The sequence below is a fragment of the Hippocampus bargibanti genome, linkage group LG17 (assembly GCF_051943395.1).
Source record: "Hippocampus bargibanti isolate YZ-2025 linkage group LG17, ASM5194339v1, whole genome shotgun sequence".
Taxonomy (NCBI): domain Eukaryota; kingdom Metazoa; phylum Chordata; class Actinopteri; order Syngnathiformes; family Syngnathidae; genus Hippocampus; species Hippocampus bargibanti.
The window spans coordinates 6,836,056-6,857,414 of NC_142750.1; the positions used below are offsets into that span (position 1 = coordinate 6,836,056).

The 21,359-nt window shown below is 40.5% G+C and overlaps 3 protein-coding genes across 3 annotated transcripts; all 3 read right to left on the bottom strand.

The window, feature by feature from the left end:
• Positions 1-10,588: 10,588 nt before the first annotated feature.
• On the bottom strand, positions 10,589-12,771 carry LOC148885444 (metalloproteinase inhibitor 2-like). The gene is made up of 5 exons (XM_089019333.1): positions 12,642-12,771; positions 12,091-12,167; positions 11,916-12,018; positions 10,930-11,051; positions 10,589-10,795 (listed from the first exon to the last, which is right to left on the bottom strand). Exons 1-5 carry the CDS (start codon positions 12,769-12,771, stop codon positions 10,589-10,591), a joined length of 639 nt encoding a protein of 212 aa, XP_088875459.1.
• Positions 12,772-15,531: 2,760 nt separating this feature from the next.
• On the bottom strand, positions 15,532-17,384 carry LOC148885445 (metalloproteinase inhibitor 2-like). The gene is made up of 5 exons (XM_089019334.1): positions 17,261-17,384; positions 17,095-17,171; positions 16,919-17,021; positions 15,854-15,975; positions 15,532-15,720 (listed from the first exon to the last, which is right to left on the bottom strand). The coding sequence occupies exons 1-5, from the start codon at positions 17,382-17,384 to the stop codon at positions 15,532-15,534; spliced, it is 615 nt and encodes a 204-aa protein (XP_088875460.1).
• A 2,156-nt stretch (positions 17,385-19,540) lies between these two features.
• On the bottom strand, positions 19,541-21,353 carry LOC148885446 (metalloproteinase inhibitor 2-like). Its single transcript, XM_089019335.1, has 5 exons — positions 21,066-21,353; positions 20,857-20,936; positions 20,687-20,789; positions 20,358-20,479; positions 19,541-19,738 (listed from the first exon to the last, which is right to left on the bottom strand). The coding sequence occupies exons 1-5, from the start codon at positions 21,187-21,189 to the stop codon at positions 19,541-19,543; spliced, it is 627 nt and encodes a 208-aa protein (XP_088875461.1). The 5' UTR covers positions 21,190-21,353.
• Between the last annotated feature and the right edge of the window lie 6 nt (positions 21,354-21,359).

The following is a 21,359-nucleotide window of genomic DNA, read 5'->3' on the forward strand; positions in this document are numbered from 1 at the left end:
CATAAATGGAACACCCCTGACCGAGAAAGCGACACACAATGCATTTTGGGTACTTTGTTTGGTCTGAAAACATCGTGTTGATCCATGTTGATAGAGAAATTAGAAGGAAAAGACATAAATAATGCGATGGTAAATCGGTGTGTGTTGCACCAAGACTACTATTTGATACTAGTTGACACAAATTCCCAGCAGACAAATCAGCCCATTTCCAATGGAGCTTGGGCGCCATCTTGTGCATTTTCTGGGACGCTACATTGCAGTCCAGACGGCGCGACTTGATCCAAAAGGACTTCTTTAATCGATTGCAAACATTTATGCTTTCCTCTTCAGAACTATTTGGATCATATTCATAACTGGATGAGTAACAAGAAAGCTTCTTCTCCGAATCTGAAGCCATTGTTTTGATTCTAGAGTAAGGCAAGACGTCCTTGCGTGACGTCACGAACAAGAGGGCGGGACCTTCTGAAACTCGGCATCAAAACTACTTCAAAATGACCCCGGGGTCATTTTGAAGTAGTTTTGGGACACTTGAAGTCATTTTTATTGGTGTTTTGCATTTGACTAAAAATATCATACTCCGTGTTTTGGGTATTTTAGATGCTATAAAAGTTTTTCTGATGTCAGTTAGGAAACAAAGAAATGGTGTCGGCGGTCCTTTAAATACAGTAAAGTCTCGTTATATCGATATCGTTATATCGATTCTCGGGAGTCGGAAAAAATATCGATATAACCGGACTATCGATATATCCGATCCTGCGGCATGTAAATTTTCTCCTTGCGTTCATAGAAATAGTATCGTAATAAGCAGTACTATCAATATAACTGATATAACAAGACATTACTGTATAACTGAAATTTTAGTGCTCTACTGATCAAGTGCTCAAAATGATATTCTATATGGGAACACGACTCGCTGACATTTTTTTTTAATCTTTGCATGAAAATATCTCAAGATTGCCTGCATGTTTCAGCCTTTTCCGAGCGTGTCCGTCGGAGCCGGTCAAGCTTAAACTAAACAAGTCGCTTCAATAATAGAGTAGCGCAAAACAATTAACAGGCGGGGGGGGGGGACTCGGCGAAGCTGAAGAGCAATTCTGTGCATATTGATGAGCCAGTGTTGCTTGAGAAGCACTTAACAGCCCATCTTCACACTTGCCTGCCATTTCTCTCTTCTTCCCAGGAAACGCCGTCCTCTTTTTTTTCCAGCTCTGATGTAAATCACCAAAACGCCATAACTGTACGTCCACTCAGCGCATCGAGCCCCAAATCCATCTTGCCGCGCTTTACGTGTGCGCCATTTTTCGTTGCCGCTTAATCGCCGTTAAACCGCCAGCTGCTTCCCGAGACTACGGTCCCTTGGTGATTCACAATAAATCAGCCCTCTTTAAATTCAAATCAACCATCGCGAATCGGCAACCTTGCCAGGCAACCCCCGTGTGGAAATGAAAAACTTTCAAGATGATCTCTTAACTTTCTAACTATTGTGGAGATTATAGGATCTCAAACCTGGCCCGCCAAACACGTAGAGCTGACAGTGATTTTTTTCTGCACATTCTGCAAAAAAAAAAACAGTGACATTATACAACTAAATTATGTGTCACACCGGCGACTGTGCTTCTGTACCGTTTCTCCTGACAGATGAGGCTGAAAAATCAGAGTTTACCGTCAAATTGTGTCAACGCACATCCGAGTGTTGTAGGGAGATTGGAAGCAGTCGCCTAGCGTCACCCGTTGCTCACCTCCCCCAATCATATTTCACAAATAAACAGCCTGGAGGAAAATAAATGGTTCAATCGGGTACACACATAGAGACAATCAGACCTAGCTGTCGCGGCATATCGCTAATCTACTATAATTTGAGCTACGATTGTCAACATGCGGTTCAAGACAAAAAAAAACAGCGATGAAAAGATTATCCTGTACGATTATGCATGATTCCGACTTGATCTTGATTTCACTCCCTGGTGCTTTTTACTATCTTTGTGACTGCTTTATGTTCCCATATGTGATACCTGTCCATGTTAAGCGCTTTGTTACAGCTTCAGCAGTTGTTAAAGCGCTATATAAATCAATATGTATGTATGGTATTGTATATAGCCGCCCCCATTTCAAGCTCAGATAACTCCAGATCTATATAACTAAGGAATTAACATTTTTTTCTGATAAAAGAAGAGAGTCTCAGGTTTCTTATGCTAAAGGCTGAGCGATGTGTTTACTCCATTTTTTTAATTGGACGGTGTCGATATGAATCAGTTGCACAGTCATTGTTTTGCTTGTTGTGTTTGTTGACCCCCCCAAAAAATAAATAAATTAGTAAAATAAATAAAAGGAAAAAAATAAGCAAATGCATACACAATTAAATAAATGCATAAATAAAAAAAGAAAATAAGAAAATAAATGAATACAATTTTCAAAAAAACTGTATTGAAGAAAAAACAAAAAAATAAAATAAAATACACAAATAAATAAATATTTTTTACAAAAACAGTATTGACGAAAACTTAAAATAAAATAAATAAATACATGATTAAATAAATACATAAATAATAAATAAGAAGAAAATAAATAAACAAACCAATAAATATTTAAAAAAAAAACGTTATTTGGACAGAGTGGCTGAATTTCTTAAGACTATTTATGAGAGAACAGAATTATTTTTTTTCTGTAGAAAGAAGAGTCTATTCTTTCATTTGGTAGATCCGATATAAAAATAATCATCAAAAACCATACTGACATTGAAGAGGTTGGAAGGTCATTGAAAAAAAATTGCCTATGCAGCTTTTAGATGTCCACAATTTGAACCAAAAATGGATGATTTCCCATGGGGAGTTTCTTTCAAATAAGAGTAGCTTCAAAGGGAAATTGCAATTAAAAAGCGTTCCTGTAACGGCTAATAAGTCATTTTAAAGACTGTTTTTTTTTTCGTTCTTAAATGCAGTATTGCAGACATTTATTACGCTCCGCTGAGTCGAATAGAGCCTCATGGAGAAAGCCAATTCATCGAGTCGTGACAGAGTTATTTCTCCGTCGCAGAATGCAATGCAGTCGCTGAGGCCATTATTTAATAAAGAGAATTTTTTTTCTATCCATCTTCACCCTCGTGAAGAAACTAGTGGATGATTTAATATGTTCATCTGAGTTCCTCGGGGCCAAACCGTGTTTCCTTACCAGGCTTAAATGAAACACGGAACCCGCTGCCTCCTAACGACCAAATGATTTCATTAACGGCAGAAACGCGTCTGTCTGACATTTACGTGATGAGACAAGACGCAAAAAGGTAGTCGCTTTGCAAATGGAACAACAGCTTGAACGCCGCGCTAAAGTAAATTAACTTTGAGTTAAGTCCCGCCGAGAACACCACCACGCTGCTTTTCACTGTAATCACGTAGCTCATGGGATTAATTTGGAATGAAGCATTTTGTATAAGCCGCGGCTAATACTTTGTCCTGCATAATCAAGTTTGGATCCATTGTGTTTTGACTACGTTATTTTTACACGTGCAAAGCGCAAAACCTTCCTGCTTGCCAGAACATTAGTTTGTGAAAATGCGCAATGGAGACAATTAAAGCGACAGAATTTTGTCACAGTGCCTTATTAGTTGGAAAAAGAAAAGAGGACTTACATTATGATAAAAGACGACATGCTAATCAACTTGCTAGCGCGTCCCCTTCACAGTGCAGATGGTGCAAGGTTCAATTCCAGCTTTGGCGCTCCTGGTGTGCCCCCACCACCTCCTACATTTGCCCTGTGATTGATTGATGACCATTTCAGGGTGTACTGGATACACTGCCTGTCGCCCAAAGTCAATCGGGATCAGCTCTGCGACCTTCTTAAGGATAAAGCGGTTGAAACAGTGGCGGACCGTCAAGGCCTGCAAAGCCTTCTCTGCTGGCCTAAAAATATCAGAATCACGGACTGATGTTAATTATATTTTGCCCATGAATTCATATTAAATAATTCCAAATTGTCTTTCAGTTTCCTTTCATTACTTTCCCCTTGTTCTCCTATAACCAATCAGATTTCGAGTTGGCAACCCAAAAAGTGGTACCAACGCCTTTTTGAAGGCGCTGGTCAACGTCTTCGCAAACTTTGATTGGCTAGTGACTAGCCAATCATAGTTTGCGAAAAGTGTTCTGATCATAAGACAGTAGTGACAAGAGCATAATGGCCAGAGCTAGCACACTTTATCGGTAGAGAGCTACATCAACAAATACAGAGCAGTTTTGCTATAGGTTTTTTACGTGTTTTTTTTTTTTTTTAATTGTGCGAATTTGCAGTGATAGAACAGAATTACTTTGGTACAGTCTTGCTGTTTTTTGGGGCTTTAAATCTATTTTTTCCCCTGTTGGCTTTTAAGACGTCCTATTTTGCATGCGAAGGAACAGTATAAGTGAAACTGAAAATAATTTAGGGAGATTTTCACCTGATGCAACCACGGACAACCGCCGTAGTCTGCTTGTTTGTGCTAGCATGTCATTTAGCTTGTTGTGCTAGCCATGACTATAAATGAACCTGTGGTGATTTGCTTGTTCTGAATAGTCTAACCCAGGGGTGTCAAAGTCATTTTTTGCCGCGGGCCACATTGTAGTTATGGTTTCCTCTCGAGGGCCTTTATGAATTTGGGGAACCCATTAGAATGTATAAATCCCTTCAAATATTACATATAGAGCACACACAAAATTAATGAATAACTAGTTTTCAAATCTGAAGTCAAGAATAATGACTGTTATTGTGGTTGACATCCAAAAATATGAAATTTTGGCTCAGATTTTAGCAATCATCATGGAATTTCACAAGTTTGATTTGCTTTCGCGGGCCGAAAAAAATGATGTGGCGGGCCGGATTTGGCCCGCAGGCCTTGACTTTGACACCTGTGGTCTAACCAGTTCACAAAGTTGTTTATAAAATGCGAGTTCATGATATTGTACATTCTGAATGAAAGATGTGGATGTTCCGTTTATGATTATTTTTGACAGGTCAGACCACAGTGTACCACCTGACCACAAGGCTGCCGGGCTCCGTCCTAATTACCTGCAAATGGCGAAAGGAAATTAAACGACCAGGTCAATATTTTGACTGTTATTTTTCTCTGTTGGCAAGAAATCATGTTGAGTAAATGTGGCGCAATAGTTTTCATCACCACTGTTATCCGCCATGCTACCTGTGCCACTTACATTGAATGTAAAAGCAACAAAAAATGAGATGCAATAGTGAAGCTAAGGAGTTGCTTCTACCCCTCTTGCCTCTTCTGTTTTGTTATGTATGCAACAAGTATAAAATAAAAAAATCAAACATCCACTCAAAGGCCAAAGAAACAGCAGGCTACAACGCTACCTCACTGTTAGCTAATTGCAGTTGGCATTTAGCCCGGGCTGTTAAAATCAAAAGCACTTCTTTTCCATCACTTACTTTTGTCTTGTCACAATAGGGGGTGAGTATGGGAGAGGGTGAAGACACATCGGGCAAATAGCATCGCTCGCCGGCGTCCGCTGAGCATCTCAATGTCTGGGCGGGGGGAAAAAAAAAAGAAAAAATGCCGCAATTATCCCGCTGTTTGCCTTGACGGCACTTTTCAAATAGTCCCTTCTGGAGTGAAGGTTAAGGCCCCGCCCCCATCCCAAATCTCCAGGTGAAAGGGGTTCTTTGCTCCAACAGCTCTGGACTTCTTAAGCAGCTTTCAAACTCATTAGCAAAGCCCCTTGGGATGACATCACCTTTTCGGGTGAAATCGATTGCATGTTTTCATGAGTAGCTGACAGCCTGCAACTCGTTTGCCGAACGACTTGGGATGCGTCAGGTTGAGCTGTTCGCAGTCATCGGGATACTTCAGCGACCTGTCGGCGCCAGTGGTGGACCGTCAAGGCCTGCAAGGTCTTCTCTGCTTGCCTAAAAATATCAGAATCGGAGTCAGAGTCACACGATTGGCTAGTAATTGGGCCAATCATAGTATCACTGGCTGCTAGTGATAACAGCATATTGGCCAGAGCTAGCACAATGTATCTGTAGTGAGCTGCATACGCAAATATATTGTTGTGTTGAAGAAATGGATTTGGTTGCAGATACAGTAAAGTCTCGTTATATCGATATTCAAGGGAGTCCGAAAAAATATCGATATAACCGGGACTATCGATATATCCGACCCTGTTTGCATGTAATTTTCTCCGTGCGTGCATAGAAATAGTATCGATATAACCAGGACTATCGATATATCCGATATCGATATAACGAGACTTTACTGTATAATGTTAAAGCCATTTTCAAGAATAGATGGACATTATTCAGAAAGGTTGGACAGCTCCGAAGTTAGCAAAAATAGCAAATAATATGGCAATTTTATGCAGCTATCATGAATCCACACGTTCCAAGTAAAAATTCAAACAGTTTAATGACAGTATTTCTTAAGTTTGTTCAAGCCACGATTTTTTTCCTTGCTATTGGCACCCTCTAGTGGACGTGTAGTAAATCACACCTCACTCGCAGCTGTGGATTGATTGAGATGTAGCACGACTGAAGGCCTAGCGATGAAATCCATGGCCCGCCACTGGCCGGCACCCCAACTTTCCAATTAAAATGAGTCTTTTTTTTTTTTGGGGGGGGGGCATTTCACTCCCAGCCATTGTGCAGATATCCACTTTTAACTCATTCACTGCCATTCACAAATTTATTTGGGGATAGAAAATATGACGTAATGCGCCATTACTGAATTTGTTCAGGTTTTGTATGTTTTTTTCTTGTTTGAGTGTTGATAAAGCGCTGGCCACTGCCTCTGGCAATGTTTTTTCCTTTCCACAAGGGGCAGCATTTCACTTTTTTCCCATGTTGGCACTTTGTTCCAGCTTCAACTATTGTTAAAGCGCTATATAAACCAATATGTATGTATTGTATTTTGGACAGCCAACCTAATTTCAAGTTCACATAACTCCAGAGCCATATCATTTAGGAATTAACTCTTTTTTTCTGATGAAAGGAAAGAGTCTAAGGTTTCTTACACTGCATTGAATATTTGTGTAGTCCTAAAACTCAATATTTTGTAGGTCCTGGAATTCGAGTGACAATGACAAAAACCCTGGCACTGGAATGGACACATTTTTGCACATCGTCAAGTCAAAGTCAGCTTTATTGTCAAATATGCTAATACGCACGACATACAGCACAGATGAAATTACTGTCCTCTCAGACCCAGCGTGCAAGGCACTTATAATGACTTTGACAAACAATAAACACGGGAGAGAAAGGAGTCTGGCAGTGATTGACTTGAAAAAGTTTGCATCCTGATCAAGAATGCCAAACAGCTTAGCGATCAGGAACACATTGAAACACATTTATAATAAAGGTTCTCGAATAATTAACTTGTTAAGTAAGCGGTTTATATGCTGTGTGATGAAGATGATGGCTTCCTCTCAAGGTTAATTACAAGAGAATGTATCCCTTTATTTACCAGATTATTGTACAAAGACTGGTTAATAAATGCAAATCCCACAAGCCACCATATTATTGAAACATGAGCTTGAAAAACAAAATTTGGAGGGCGCTCTGGTTTTTTTTTTTCCCCTTGCCCGCATTGACATGATTTATATTTAAATCCTACCCAGTGCAGTGATATAAAGTCATGTAATTGACTGTCACTCGCCCTGTTGTAATCCCACAGGAATCGACCATCAATGGATGTTCTTATCTGGGATATGATAGGAGGAGCGCGCTTGGCCGTAACCATGGCAACACACGGAAAACTGTATTTTGATTTCTTTTTATAAAGATTGCGATCATGCTAGATTTGTCGCTTCTCACGTAACCATGGCAACAGCGCCGTGGTTGGGATATCGTATTCTGGCATTTTGATTCCATTTGTGTTTTGACAAAAAAAAAGGCGCTATCTGTCCCAACTGTACAGAAATGGGGAGAGGGTGGGGGAGGGGGCGACTTCACTCATTCATCATAAAGGTCTTGCATAAGACTCAGGCTTGTTTGTTTCTCTTAAAGCAAGATAAGCACACTGATGAAGATGTAGCATTAAATTTTAAAGCCGTTTCCAAGCTAGCGCGCATTTCAAAGTCTGGTTGGGGGGGAAGCGGTGGTGCATGCGGTTAAAATTTAGGATGAATACGTCTTGGATGGTCATGGGGTCGAAGTACAAGATGGCGCCCGAGTAGATGCTGAGCGGTTGCGCCTTCTTGGCAGTACGACTACGCCAGCACCGTTTTTGATTTGTGAGGAATGTGACTGTCATCGCTGGACAGCTTGCGGGCTTTTTTTTGCGCCTGTAATGGTCAGCAATTTCACAGCCGCGCTTTGCTCAGCGGAAAGGTCGGTGCTGTTGGAATATGTGGAACTGTCGCGGCTTGGAATTGAAGCGGATTTACGTGGGACAGGAGATGTGAGACAATCTTTTTTTTTATCAATGGATGCTACAGCTTTGCGTTTGCTTTCAACATTTAGCTTGTAGCCAACGTGCACATTACACCATGACATCCCTGATCCACTGGTGAAAAGGTCCTTTTTCATCTAAAACTGCTTCATACAACAAAGAGGGTGCAGGAAGTGCTTGATTGAATGACTGTCTTTGTCTTTCGTGTCATACTATTTGTTATTTTGTTTTTTGGTTGTTTTGACTTCAAGATGGCGCTGTGAAAGTGGCTGCCTTTAGAGCAACTCCCGTACATGTATTTTGTTTTTCTACTTCTTCCTTTCCTTTTCCTTCCATTGCTTTGCTGCTGTGAAATGTACATTTCTCCGCTGCGAGACTAATAAAGGTCAATCCAACCCAATTTTTAAAAAAACAATATGAGGGGAAAATAAATATTTTGTTTTTACTGCTGTGAAATGTACATTTTTCCATTTTGTGACAAATAAAGGCTCACCCCCAATCTAATCCAGTCACGGTTCAAGACGATGTATCTGCCGTCAGCTGTTATTAGCTGATATTTCCACCTGCATACTACGGGAAGACTCCATTTTTTTGACCCCTTGCTTTATTTCCTTCCTCCCCCTTTTCAGCTATATAGCAGAATTACTCAGAGCATTGGCAGCAAATGGCGAGTATAGTTTTTGCTTTTTTGAATGTTGCTGTGCCGATTACCATTTTGTGTTTGGGAGCTTTTTACTGAGCAAGTTGCTTGTTCTGCAGCCACAAAGGGACATATGTCTTCCTGTGCCGGTCCCAAGCCCGGATAAATACAGAGGGTTGTGTCAGGAAGGGCATCCGACGTAAAAGCTTGGCCAAAACAAACATGCGGATAAAACCTCTAAAGATGGAGGACACTGATTTGCTGTGACGACCCCGTCAAGGGAAAAGCCAAAAGGAAAAGAAGTAGAATTACAAAAAGTGAAATGTGAAGCTTCACCACTCGCTCAAACTAGGTTCTAGAGCAGACCATGTCCTTCATTCCACTAAGGAAGCCAGCCAGCCTTGTGTCCCTGCATGTGTGAGACAAATAGACATTCACATACTCCCATGAACCCACCAGAGCCATCATGATGATCGCATTTAATGCCCACCCAGCTCCGAACTACACATTTTGTCCACTCTGGACGAGTCTCCCGAGATGTTTCACCGGAGCGGCAGAGGAAAAGAATCTCATTGCGAGGACAGATTGCCAGAGATATTCCAGCGGGCCTATAAATCATTGTTTAATCAGGCCGCTCGCCCCAAAGTGAGGTCCCCCAACACGTCGAGCTCGCATTAGCGCCACCGGCCAGCCACCGTCGATGGCTCAGCCGCCACACTCATCGCTCCTAATGCTTATTCCCACCTTTATGTTGCCATTCCTCCCCCCCCCCCCCCACACTTTTTTTTCACCCTGAGCACATTCGCACGCAATGCAATGACTCATGAGACCTCAGTTTAGCAAGCAAAGGAATGACTCTGCGCCGGCGGTTTGCACCATATGCCATTTATTGAAGTTCTGGCAGTGTTTTGCTAGTTTAAAGTTGACTTCAGGTGCAAGAAAATAAATAAAAAGAAAAACCACTGTTGCTTTCCTAAACCACTCATTCGGTAACTGGATTTGGATCATATTGGCTTAATAGTTTTGACCCGGTAGATTGGGTTGAAGAATCCACTATTGACCTTTTGGAATTTTCTCTGTATCCAATTACAGTATGCGCAATTCCGAAAGGTCAGGATGCTGGACGTGAGGTTTGTGCAAAATTTTTATGACGTATTTGATGGTATGTGATGTTTCTCCATAACAAAATTCTGTTTACTTTAACCCCTGCCTCCTGTAGTCCTAAATAGTTCGGCAAAAAAATGATTTATATTCTTTATTTGGAAGCAATAAATTCTCATAAAATCGTATTAATTCACAAAGAGGAAAAAAATACATAAATTACAATGAAGTGACTAATTTTCAAAAATGGCTTTGATGCTAATAGTTTCGCCTCCCAGTGCATCATGCATAATTTTAAACAGAAATTACATCTGTCCCAGAGTGGTTTTTATGTTTAAGAGTAATAAAAACCTGGCATCGCTACATCCCTACATTATTTTACAAAACAAATAAGTCCAAATGGCTTTGCCATCTTAAAAGCAGAAATGGTCAAGGGAAAGGAAAAAAAAACCTGCATTGATCTTTTTAAAGTTGAGTTTATTTCAAAAGTTAATGGCCTTTTTGATGCCCATGAACCCAAATTCGGATAAATCAAACGCCCTGGACCAAACACAGTGGCCGTAGCCTTTCTTGACACAAGCAAAATTTTGGGTCTGCTCATTGCTAGCCATTTTTAACGGCAGGAATTGTGTCCACAAGCACTCGACCGGGTTGCTGATGCCGCATGGAAGGGAAGTGCAGCGTATGATCTGCGAGTGACCAAAGACAGGAATTTCATGAATTGCATAGAGAGAGACGACTCCAATTCTAAGTATTGCCTATTGTTTAAATGATTATGAATTCAGAGTTTTTGTTACAAAACAAGGCAAAATTTTGTTCTGACCTTGCAATCACAGCCCTTTTCATAGTGTCGCAACAGGATCTTTTGTCCGGCGCTCACGGAACTCCACGGACGAAAGAAATCACACCTGGTGATGCTCAGCGAGCCGTTGGAGTCCAGTTTGCCTGCGATGACCAAAGAAAACACAAAGAATGTCACATGATAAATGTCTCCGGCACAGGTGTCAAAGTCAAGGCCCGGGGGCCAAATCTGGCCCACCACATGATTTATTCGGCCCGCGAAAGCAAATGAAACTCTTGAAATTCCATGATTTTTGAAATTTCATATTTTTGGATGTAAACCACAATAACAGTCATTATTCTCGACTTCAGATTTGAAAACTAGTCATTCATTAATTTGTTGTGCGCTCTATATGTAATATGTGGAGGGGATTAAACATTTTAATGGCTTACCCAAATTCATAACGCACCCCCAACAGAGGAAACCGTAACTACAATGTGGCCTGTGGCAAAAAAAATGAGTTTGACACCCCTGTTCTACAGTCACAAAATTTGAAGGGCAAGCAACGCTGTACAAAGTTCACATTAGCACAATAATATTTTCAATTATATTCAACACTATCATGAGACCTTTTTTACGCATGTCCTCAACCTGCCATATTATAATAACTTTTCATTTATAAGCGCCTTTCAAATCTCTCAAGGTCACTCTACAGTCACAGGATAAGTTTTTCTGTGGGTGAGCAGCGGCAGCCACACGTGCCTGCGTTCACTCAACCCGGATGTAACGCAAATAGATACAAAGCTAGCTAGCTAATACATGTAGATAGTTTACATATAGCTAGTTAGACAGCTATATAGCTAATAGATAACCAACTAGATAACTAAAAGATAGCAAATAGGTAGCTAGTAGTACCATGCAAGCTAGTTTTTGTTACATTCTGATCGCCAGGAGAAAAAAAAAGTTCCAGTAGGCTAGATTCATTTAAAAAATAACTCAATTTTCTTCAAAATTGTTACACTCCTTACCCATGAGTAGATACATTGTGCCTTTTTTCAGAGTGACTCCACATGCTGCAGATCGGGGCGCAGTGTAGATGGCATCAAAATCCTTTTTAGGGCCCTTGAATATCTGGGAGTGGGGAACATATGAGATATTTCCAGATATGTATCTTCTGTAAGTCTTGTGTTTTTTTTTTTTTACCTTGGTCTGCTTGATGTTGTACTTCATGAGATGATTGTCACTGTCAGTTTTCCCTCCCCGAACCTTTGCCCTGATGACTGGAAAGTGTTTTTAAATGTAGCAATAGTTAATTTCAGATACTCAATATCTCACATAAAGTCATTTGCCAAAATATATGGTCAAAACTATTGCCTGCTTGAAAAAAATAATTGTCTGAAGGCCTGATTAAAAACCCATTTTGAAATTCACTAGAAATTTCTACAGGGAAAAGGTCTTTGCCAGTTTCCAGCATGGTATTTTATATATATATATATATATATATATATATATATATATATATAAGAATTACAACTACAACATAGTCATTTGGCAAACCATTTTGTGACAAACTATAATAGAAGTTGCCCCCAATTGACGACTAAAGAAGTGCTTTCGGAACAGCACACGACACTAAACAAGCTAAATTGTTAGCTTGACAACATCCATTTTGGGGATGTCATTAACGCTAACACGACAACGTCATCTCACTTCTATCAATTATTTGACAATATGAACAGAAATTTACAACTTACCAACATCTGCTTGACAAAACGCCTGCTGCGGATGTCTCACGGGGCATTTACAGGCCTCTGCTCCTTCCTGTAGCTGCCACAAGCATAGCAGCGCCAAGGGCAACAAAATGTTCCTCACCTTCCAGCACATTGTTGATCCGTCAGGGTTAGAAAGTCAAAGAAAAGTAGAAAAAGGTTTTGTTTGCCCAAACGAAGACAAATGTTGTTCCCACAAGGAACCCACGGAAGTCTCTATCACAACACCTGCTAGCTCAGGTTCGTGAGACCCTTTATATAGCTTCAGACTCCGCCCACAATTAATCAACATCACCTGTTTAAATAATTGGACCATTCAGTGAATGGTGTCCAATTGCCCATCCCGGTTGTTAATCCCCACAGGAAATGAGGTCCATGGAGATTATCATAAAAAGGATGTTTTATAATTCACTTGTATAAAAAAAAAATACATGTGAAATAAGCACAATATTTTTTATTGGCACTTTATTTTTTTATATTGCACTATTTTTTACAAGTCTGGGACTTAAAGGACAACCGACGCCTCCGGACAAGTTGTGTCCATAAAATCACTTATAAAATCACTTCAAATGACTTCTACTGAGCGTATTTTATAAAGATTCCACCGTATATAGCGATATTTTATGTTTTAAGACTCGCGCTGAATATTCAGGAAGTCTTTTTTTTTGAGTTGGTGACGAGTCCATACGTGACGTCACTGAAGGAACGCCCCTGACCAAGAAAGCGACGCACAATGCATTTTGGGTACTCTGTTTGGTCTGAAAACATCGTGTTGATGGCAAAATTTGAAGGAAAACACAAATAACGCGATGGTGAATCGTTGTGTGTTGCACCGAGACTACTATTTGATACTAGTTGACACAAATTCCCAGCAGACAATTCAGCCCATTTCAAACGGAGCTTGGGCGCCATGTTGTGCATTTTCTGGGACGCTATATTGCAGTCCAGACGCCTCAAAATGACACGGAAGGACTTCTTTAATCGATTGCAAACATTTATGCTTTCTTCTTCAGAACTATTTGAATCATATTCATAACTGGATGAGTAACAAGAAAGCATCTTCTCCGAATCTGTTGCCATTGTTTTGACTCTAGAGCAAGGCAAGACGTCTTGGCGTGACGTCACGAACAAGGGGGCGGGACCTTCTGAAACTGAAACTTTATGAGGTCAGTTTGATTTAGTTTTGGGTCACTTTGTCATTTTTATTGGTGTTTTGCATTTGACTAAAAATATCAGCCTGCGTGTTTTGGGTATTTTAGATGATATAAAACGTTTTTTCTGATGTCAGTTAGGAAATAAAAAAATGGATTCGGTTGTCCTTGTCCTTTAAGGTGCCATAATGGAGATACCACCATGTTGTTGTCTCAGCAACTTCTCAGAAACTGTAGGTGGAAATCAAGTCCAGTGCACTCATTCTCCAATCGCATTACACAAGCTCTCTCTAGTGGCATGTGAAGAAATCACAGATTCTGAAAACGGAAATGTTTTTAATCTTTTATTCAGAGGCACTTTGCCTGTACAGTATTTACTTTGAAAGCTAGCTTCAACCAAGCAGCAATATGTTCCATGTAGCGGTTCAGTGATTTTATATCCTGCTGTAGTTTCATACTGTATATATAATTAAATTGAAGGTCAAAAAGAAAATATTCTGTAGCCCCGAGTGTTTTATGGTAGAAAGCCACATTTGCTTTTTGAATATTTGAAGCTGTGTAGGTGTTTTTTTACCCACCTTCCCATTGACATATACATGTAGTTGGCTCATTAGATATACCTTGGCGTCACTTTTAGATTCGCCGTTATTAGTTTTACAGTGGAGAAAGTTAACACATTAACATATGAGCACGTTTTATTGAAATTGAGAGAACAGCCGTTCCGTTTTAAACTTTGATAGGGGAGGGCTTTCGATGGATAACTGACAAACTAGTCATGCGAAACAGCGCCCTCCGGTGGAGTCTCGTCTCAAAATATTTAGACTAGATTACCAATACTGTAGATTAAGATTTTTTTGTTTTGTCTCACAGTGGAGAAATTTAAGACATGAACATGCTTGTCTCATTTAAACTGAGAGAACAGCCGTGCCGTTTTAAACTTCGAAGAGAGAGGGCTTTCTATTAATGACTGATAAGTCATGCGAAACAACGCCCTCAGGTGGCATCTCGTTTTAGAATATTTACATTCGTAGTCGAGTCGTTGAAAGACCAAAATCAGCCATCTTGAATCCAGACCGTTCGGATTCCAAACTGGAGGTCAGTAGCCGGTTTGGCCTACATTTCTAACAACCCAAAAATAAAAAAAGACAAAGTATTGAATTTAACGCAGACAATCACAGAGGCAGTCACTAAGAGAGTGGTTGAAAACAAAAGGTATGTCAAATAGAGGACTAGTGACTAGCTAATCATAGTGTGCGAAAACTGCTCAGATCCACAAGCCTCTTGTGACACGAGCATACTGGCCAGAGCTAGCACACTGCATCCGTAGCGAGCTGCCTAAGCAAATATATTGTTCATTTAATAGTGATTTGGTCAACCTACAATGGCTGAAGAAGGAGAAGAAATTGATTTGGTTGGAGATTTACTCTCGAAGCCATTTTCAAGACGGACTTTAAGAAAAAATGGTCATCATTAAGAAAGGTTGGTCAAGTTATTTCCTGGCTAACGGTACTTTCTAGTGGACTTGTAGTAAATCACCACACATTTTGCAGTTAGGATTGATTCAGACGTAGCACTACTGAAGGCCTAGCGATGAAATCCACAGCCCGCCACTGCACTCATGTGAAATTACAAGCTTGTGTACAATTAAGCCAGTGTTTAATAGATATACAGGAAAAGAAAAAAATGTTTTTGTGTATATATATTTTTTTTAGCCATTATTAGCCTTAGGGGGCTGGGTATCCATTTTGGGGATACAAAGCCGGCCTGTCCCAGGCACAACATCCATCACTTTTCTTGATGCAAGCATAATTTTGAGCCTGGTCACGATTGCCCGACTTGCCCGGCAGGAAGTCTGTCCACGGGCACTCAGTCAGACTGGTCACGCAGCACGGGAAGGAGACGCAGGATTTGATCTGTGATTAATTGACGCCAATGATTTCATATGCCCAAGAGTTGATTGGCCACACAAACACAACCCACAAACAGGCACCTACTCCAAAATACTACAAATTGCTCTTAATTATAAAAGCACGATTAAATTGGTACCGTGCAATCGCATCCTTCGGCGTAGTGGTACAACAGGTGCTTTCGCGTCATGCTCAAGTCATTCCACGGCTGATGGAGATCACACATGTGGACGTGAAGCGATCCGTCAGACTGCAGTCGGCCTGGATTGGGAGAGGAAAATGTGTCAACACCGTCATGGGGAAATCCTCAAGACTCAAATAAGCATTAGAGGATAACCGACACCATTTTTTTTGTTTCCTAACTGACATCAGAAAAACGTTTTATAGCACCTAAAATACCCAAAACACGCAGGCTGATATTTTTAGTCAAATGCAAAAAAAAAAAAAAAAAAAAAAAGTCCCAAAACTGCTTCAAAATGACGTCGTAAATGGCAAGTTTCAGAAGGTCCCGCCCCCGTGTTCTTGATTTCACGCCAGGATAACTCCAGAGACAAAACAATGGCTTCAGATTCAGAGAAGATGCTTTCTTCCTACTCATCCAGATATGAATATGATTCAAATAGTTCTGAAGAGGAAAGCATAAATGTTTGCAATCGATTAAAGAAGTCCGTCTGTATCAATTCGAGCCGTCTGGGCTCAAATGTAGCTCCCAGAAAATGCACAAGATGGCGCTCAAGGTCCATTGGAAATGGGCTGATTTGTCTCCTGAGAATGTGTGTCCACTTTTATGGTGTTACCGCAATTGGTAGTGTTAGTGCGATTCACACAACGATTCACCATTGTGTTATTCATGTGTTTTTCCTTCTAATTTCGCCATCAACACAAAGTTTTCAGACCAAACAAAGTACCCAAAATGCATTTTGTGTCGCTTTCTCGGTCATGGGCGTTCCTGACATGACGTCACGTCAGGCATCGTCATCAACTCGAAAACAAGACTTCCTGAATATTCAGGGCGAGTCTTAAAACGTAAACTATACCTATATGCGGTCTTTGTAAAATGCGCTAAGTAGAAGTCATTTGTAGCGATTTTACAAAGTATGGACACAACTTGTCCGGAGGTGTCGGTTGTCCTTTAAAGGCCGTTAATATCTTGGCTGTGGAATAGTTTCCATATCGGAGATGAAACTAAATTCAGATTTTATACCCATAAGTAGATATTCAACACCCTTGGTCAGAGTCACCCCACAATCTGCAGAGTTGGGTTGGGTGTAAATGGCAGTAAAATGCTTTTCAGCACCCTTGAAGGTCTGGAAAAGAAAATCCGAGTCATGTTTCATATGCCTCCATGAAAAAAAAAAGTGAATATGGCAAATATGTCACCTTGATGAGTTTGATGTCATATCTTGTGAGTCTTCTTTGGCCGCCGGGCTTCACTCCAACTACCATTGCCTTGATTACTAGGAATGTTTTGGAAAGATTTGCATGAGGAAGTAATTCATATTAGTCTGACAAAAAAAATTTGAAAGCGGCATCTCGTTCCACTTACCGGTGACATCAATTTGGCAATAAACCTCCTGTGGATGCATCGGGAAGCAGCTACAGGCTTGCGCAACTTCTTCTCGGAGCCCCCAAAAACACAGTAGTACCAGCACAAAATTTTTCAAGCTCATCCTTGACCCTGTCACAACCTCAAAGATCTTTTTTATTTCTTCCAGTTGAGCAAACCAATAAAAAAAAGAAAAGAAAAAATATGCCACACCAGCAAGTTGCCTCTGCTTGAGGTTTAAAGCAGTAGACTGCGTCCATAATTAGCACAAGCTGATTGTAAACTGTTTTCACCTGAGTCTTTGGTCACCTTCAAAATAAAACCGATTTCCTGTCATGCAGTTGTGTTAGGCGTCCGCTAGATGGAGCTACACTAAAGAAGTACAAAACTACATTTTTTGAGTTTTTTAGGTATAATAATAATAATAATAATAATAATAATAATAATAATAATAATAATAATACATTTCATTTCTAAGCGCCTTTCAAAATTCCCAAGGTCACTTTACAGACACAGGACCAGTTTTTCTGTGGGTGAGCAGTGGCAGCCACGTGCGCCAGCGTTCACTCAATCCGGAAGTAACTCAAATAGATAGAAGCTAGATAACTGGCTAACTAATCGATAACTAATAGGTATCTAGCTAGATAGCTAACTAGACAGCTCATAGATTTTTGTATGGGGAAGGTTGCAGCTGTAATCAAGCACATTACAGAACATTAAAAATATGACATCCAAGAAATGTGAATATTGATCCACATATAAGGTGCATCGGATTATAAGGTGTGAAAATTTAAAGCTTTTTGGTGTGCCTTCATGCGGATTTTTTAAAATCTTTTGGGTCTGCGTTTTGTCACTGGTAATTCTTTAACTCGTTCATTGCCAGACAATGTGCAAAAATATGTCCACTCCAGTGCCAGGGTTTTTGTCATTTTCGCTCAAATTCCAGGACCCAAACAATATTGAGTTTTAGGATTACATAAACATTCAACGCAGCGTAAGAAACCTTCGACTCTCTTTATTAATCAGAAGAAAAAGAGTTAATTCCTAAGTTACGCGAGTCTGGAGTTATCTGAGCTTGAAATGGAGGCAGCTGTACAAAATAATACATTTCATTTTTAAGCGCCTTTCAAAACTCTCACGGTCACTTTACAGTCACAGGATAAGTTTTTCTGTGGGTGAGCAGCAGCAGCCACACTCGCCTGCGTTTACTCAACCCGGAAGTAACTCAAATAGATAGTTAGCTAATAAATAGCTAATAATAGATAGCTAATAGATAGCCAAAAGGCAAATGCTGTCCCCTAGTGGTAAGTAAAAATATTGCCAGAGGTCTGACAAACGCTTTATGGACACCCTCTCTATGAAGAAAAACCAAACCCTGAACAAATTTGGGAATGGCGCTTCACGTCATTGTATTCAATTCCCGAAAATATTGGGGAATGGCAGTGAATGAGGTAACAGTGCTTTTCCAATCAATAAGGATTTTAATTGGAAACAAATACAAGAACAAGTATTTTTCATCCAGAATTCTTCAGCCCGGATCATCACTAGAACCTCATCCCTTCACCACATCAACCCCATCCTCCAAGAGCTCCACTCAAGTATAGAATCAACTTTAAAATTCTTCTTTATACATAACCTATTTGACTTTCTTCAAATTTCTATTCCCTCTCATTCCCTCAGATCCTCTTCCTCCCTCCACCTCTGTGTGCCCCCCCTGCCCGTCTCAGCATGATGGGGGACAGGGCTTTCAGCTGCTCTGGTTGCAAACTCACTTCCTCCCAACATTCGTAACATTGATTCTCTTCAAATCCCATCTCAAAACCCACCTATTTAGAATTGCATTTTCTGTGTCGCTCTCTCTTGTTTCTATTTATAAATGTATTTTATTTATTGTATTCTATTTAATTTATTATAGTACCTATGCTTGTCTGTGATCGTAAAGTGTCCTTGAGAGCTTTGAAAGGCGCTTAAAATGAAATGTATTATTATTTTCACACTTTTGTCTTGCTTTCATGACACATAGCCCCCAAACTTCGTTGCCATAATCTAGAAGATTTTTTTAAATGTATTATACATCAGGCTTTTTTGTAACAGATGTTCGAATTTCCCTCATTTTCTTGCCCATTGTCTGTAAAAAAACAGGTAAAGGGCAGTCAAAAAAAACACCAAATAATTGCAATTGTAACCAGAGCACTCAACATTACACCAATGAAGAGTCCGTTATGCATCCAAAACGTAGACAAAGTTAAATACTGGATTGTCAAACACCTTCATTTATTTTCAGTTAGGCGACTTTGTCGGTTTTGCCGGTCGAGGCCAGTCAGGTACATTGTGCCAACCGCAAGACCTGTCATTTTCCTTCACGCAAGCAGAGTGTCGAGCTTGATCGCTGTTGTCTTCCTTATCTGGCAGGACGTCTGTCCATACACACGTGTTCGGGTTGGGTAAGCAGCACGGGTAGGAGAAGCAGCCCTTGATCTGTGGGCAACCAAGGATGGGAATTTCACCAACATGGCCATCAAAAGACACCAAAAACTTGATCAACTTGCTTTCATAAAACTGTGACAGAGAATAGACAGAATGCAAGTTATCATATTTAAAAGTTTCATGCTGTTGTGTGCTTATTTGGCAGAACACAAGGCCCACAATAGAAGCACAGAAAATCTGGGGTCAATCTTAGGTGAACAGACACAGCCTGCTAAACTGTCCTCCTCAGATAGGAGATCTGGCCTTGGACTAATTTACGACTTGGTAAACCCTTTCACAGGAAGAGCTCATTAGCCAGGTTACAAATCTATAAATTCGAGAAAAGACAAATCATTAAAATGTCTACGTTCTGTTGGTTTATGGATGTTGGTGCTTGGAACGACCAGGGGCGTTTTATTCAAATCAAGAAGACTATCACTTAAATGTGCATATAGGCTCAATAAATAGCTTGACAGAGGGCTGCAGACGTTGGGCATGGATGGCTACATCCCCTGCTGGCAGTAAAAGACAATCTTCCTGTGTTTGAGCCTTTGGTCACATTGTCCGACAAGTGTTTGAAGATCCATTTGAGCGTGTAAAATTTAGACCAACGCCGTTTTTGCATTCCTACCGTGCAATTGCAGCCCTTTCGATAGCGGTGCAAAAGGCTCTTCTGCGCATAACTCAAGGTAGCCCACGGTTGATAGTAATCACACAGGGTGATACGCAGTGTGTGGTTGGGCTCCAGGCTGGCTGTAGATAGAAAAGAGGAGGGGGGGGGGTCCTAATTTGGCAGCAATAGACTCCTGTAGTTTAATGTCAAAACAAGTTCAGAAACATTGGCAAATTTTGTAGAATTTAGAGGGTTGGTTACACTTGGGTGACGACAATAGCTGCGGTTTTAATCCGCTAACGAAAATGCTAAAAAAAAAAAAAAAAAAAAAAATGAGGTTTTTATACCCATGAGGACATATTCGACCCCAACGGTCAGAGTGATTCCACAAGCTGCAGCGGTGGGTGCTGTGAAGACGGCGTCATAGATCTTTCTAGTGCCCTTGTAGTACTGGAAAAGCCATTAAGTGGAATCCACGTGAAAAATTATGCAATTGGCATACAATATGCATACTTACCCTTGTTTGTTTGATGATATACTTGTTGAGATGCCTGAAGGGTGAGGCAGGCATGAGTCCAAGAACTTTTGCCCTAATGACTGAAAGAGGAAAACATCTGTTTAAGCAGCTCCGGGGACAAAAAATAAAATGCTTGAACCCATTAGCATCCATGTACACCCCCATATCAATTAAAAAAACGCCTTGACAAAATGATAAAAGTGGCTTACCAACAACCTTCGGCTGGCAATACACCTGCTGTGGATGCAGTGGTAAACAGAAGCAAGCTCCGTCCACCTGAAGCTCCCACAAGGACAACAGCATCAAAGGTACTACAAAATATCGCCAGGTCATTTTTGACAGCTAAATTGGGGGAATGGGGAACCCCAAAAAACCGGCAGCGAAGATTTGAGCTGCGCAAAACACAATCTGTTTCACTCTGCTATGGTCAAACTTCATGGGAGCCATTTTATGGAGGAAGAGCTCCTCATGGATGACGTCACTTGCATGCGTGGATGATTAGT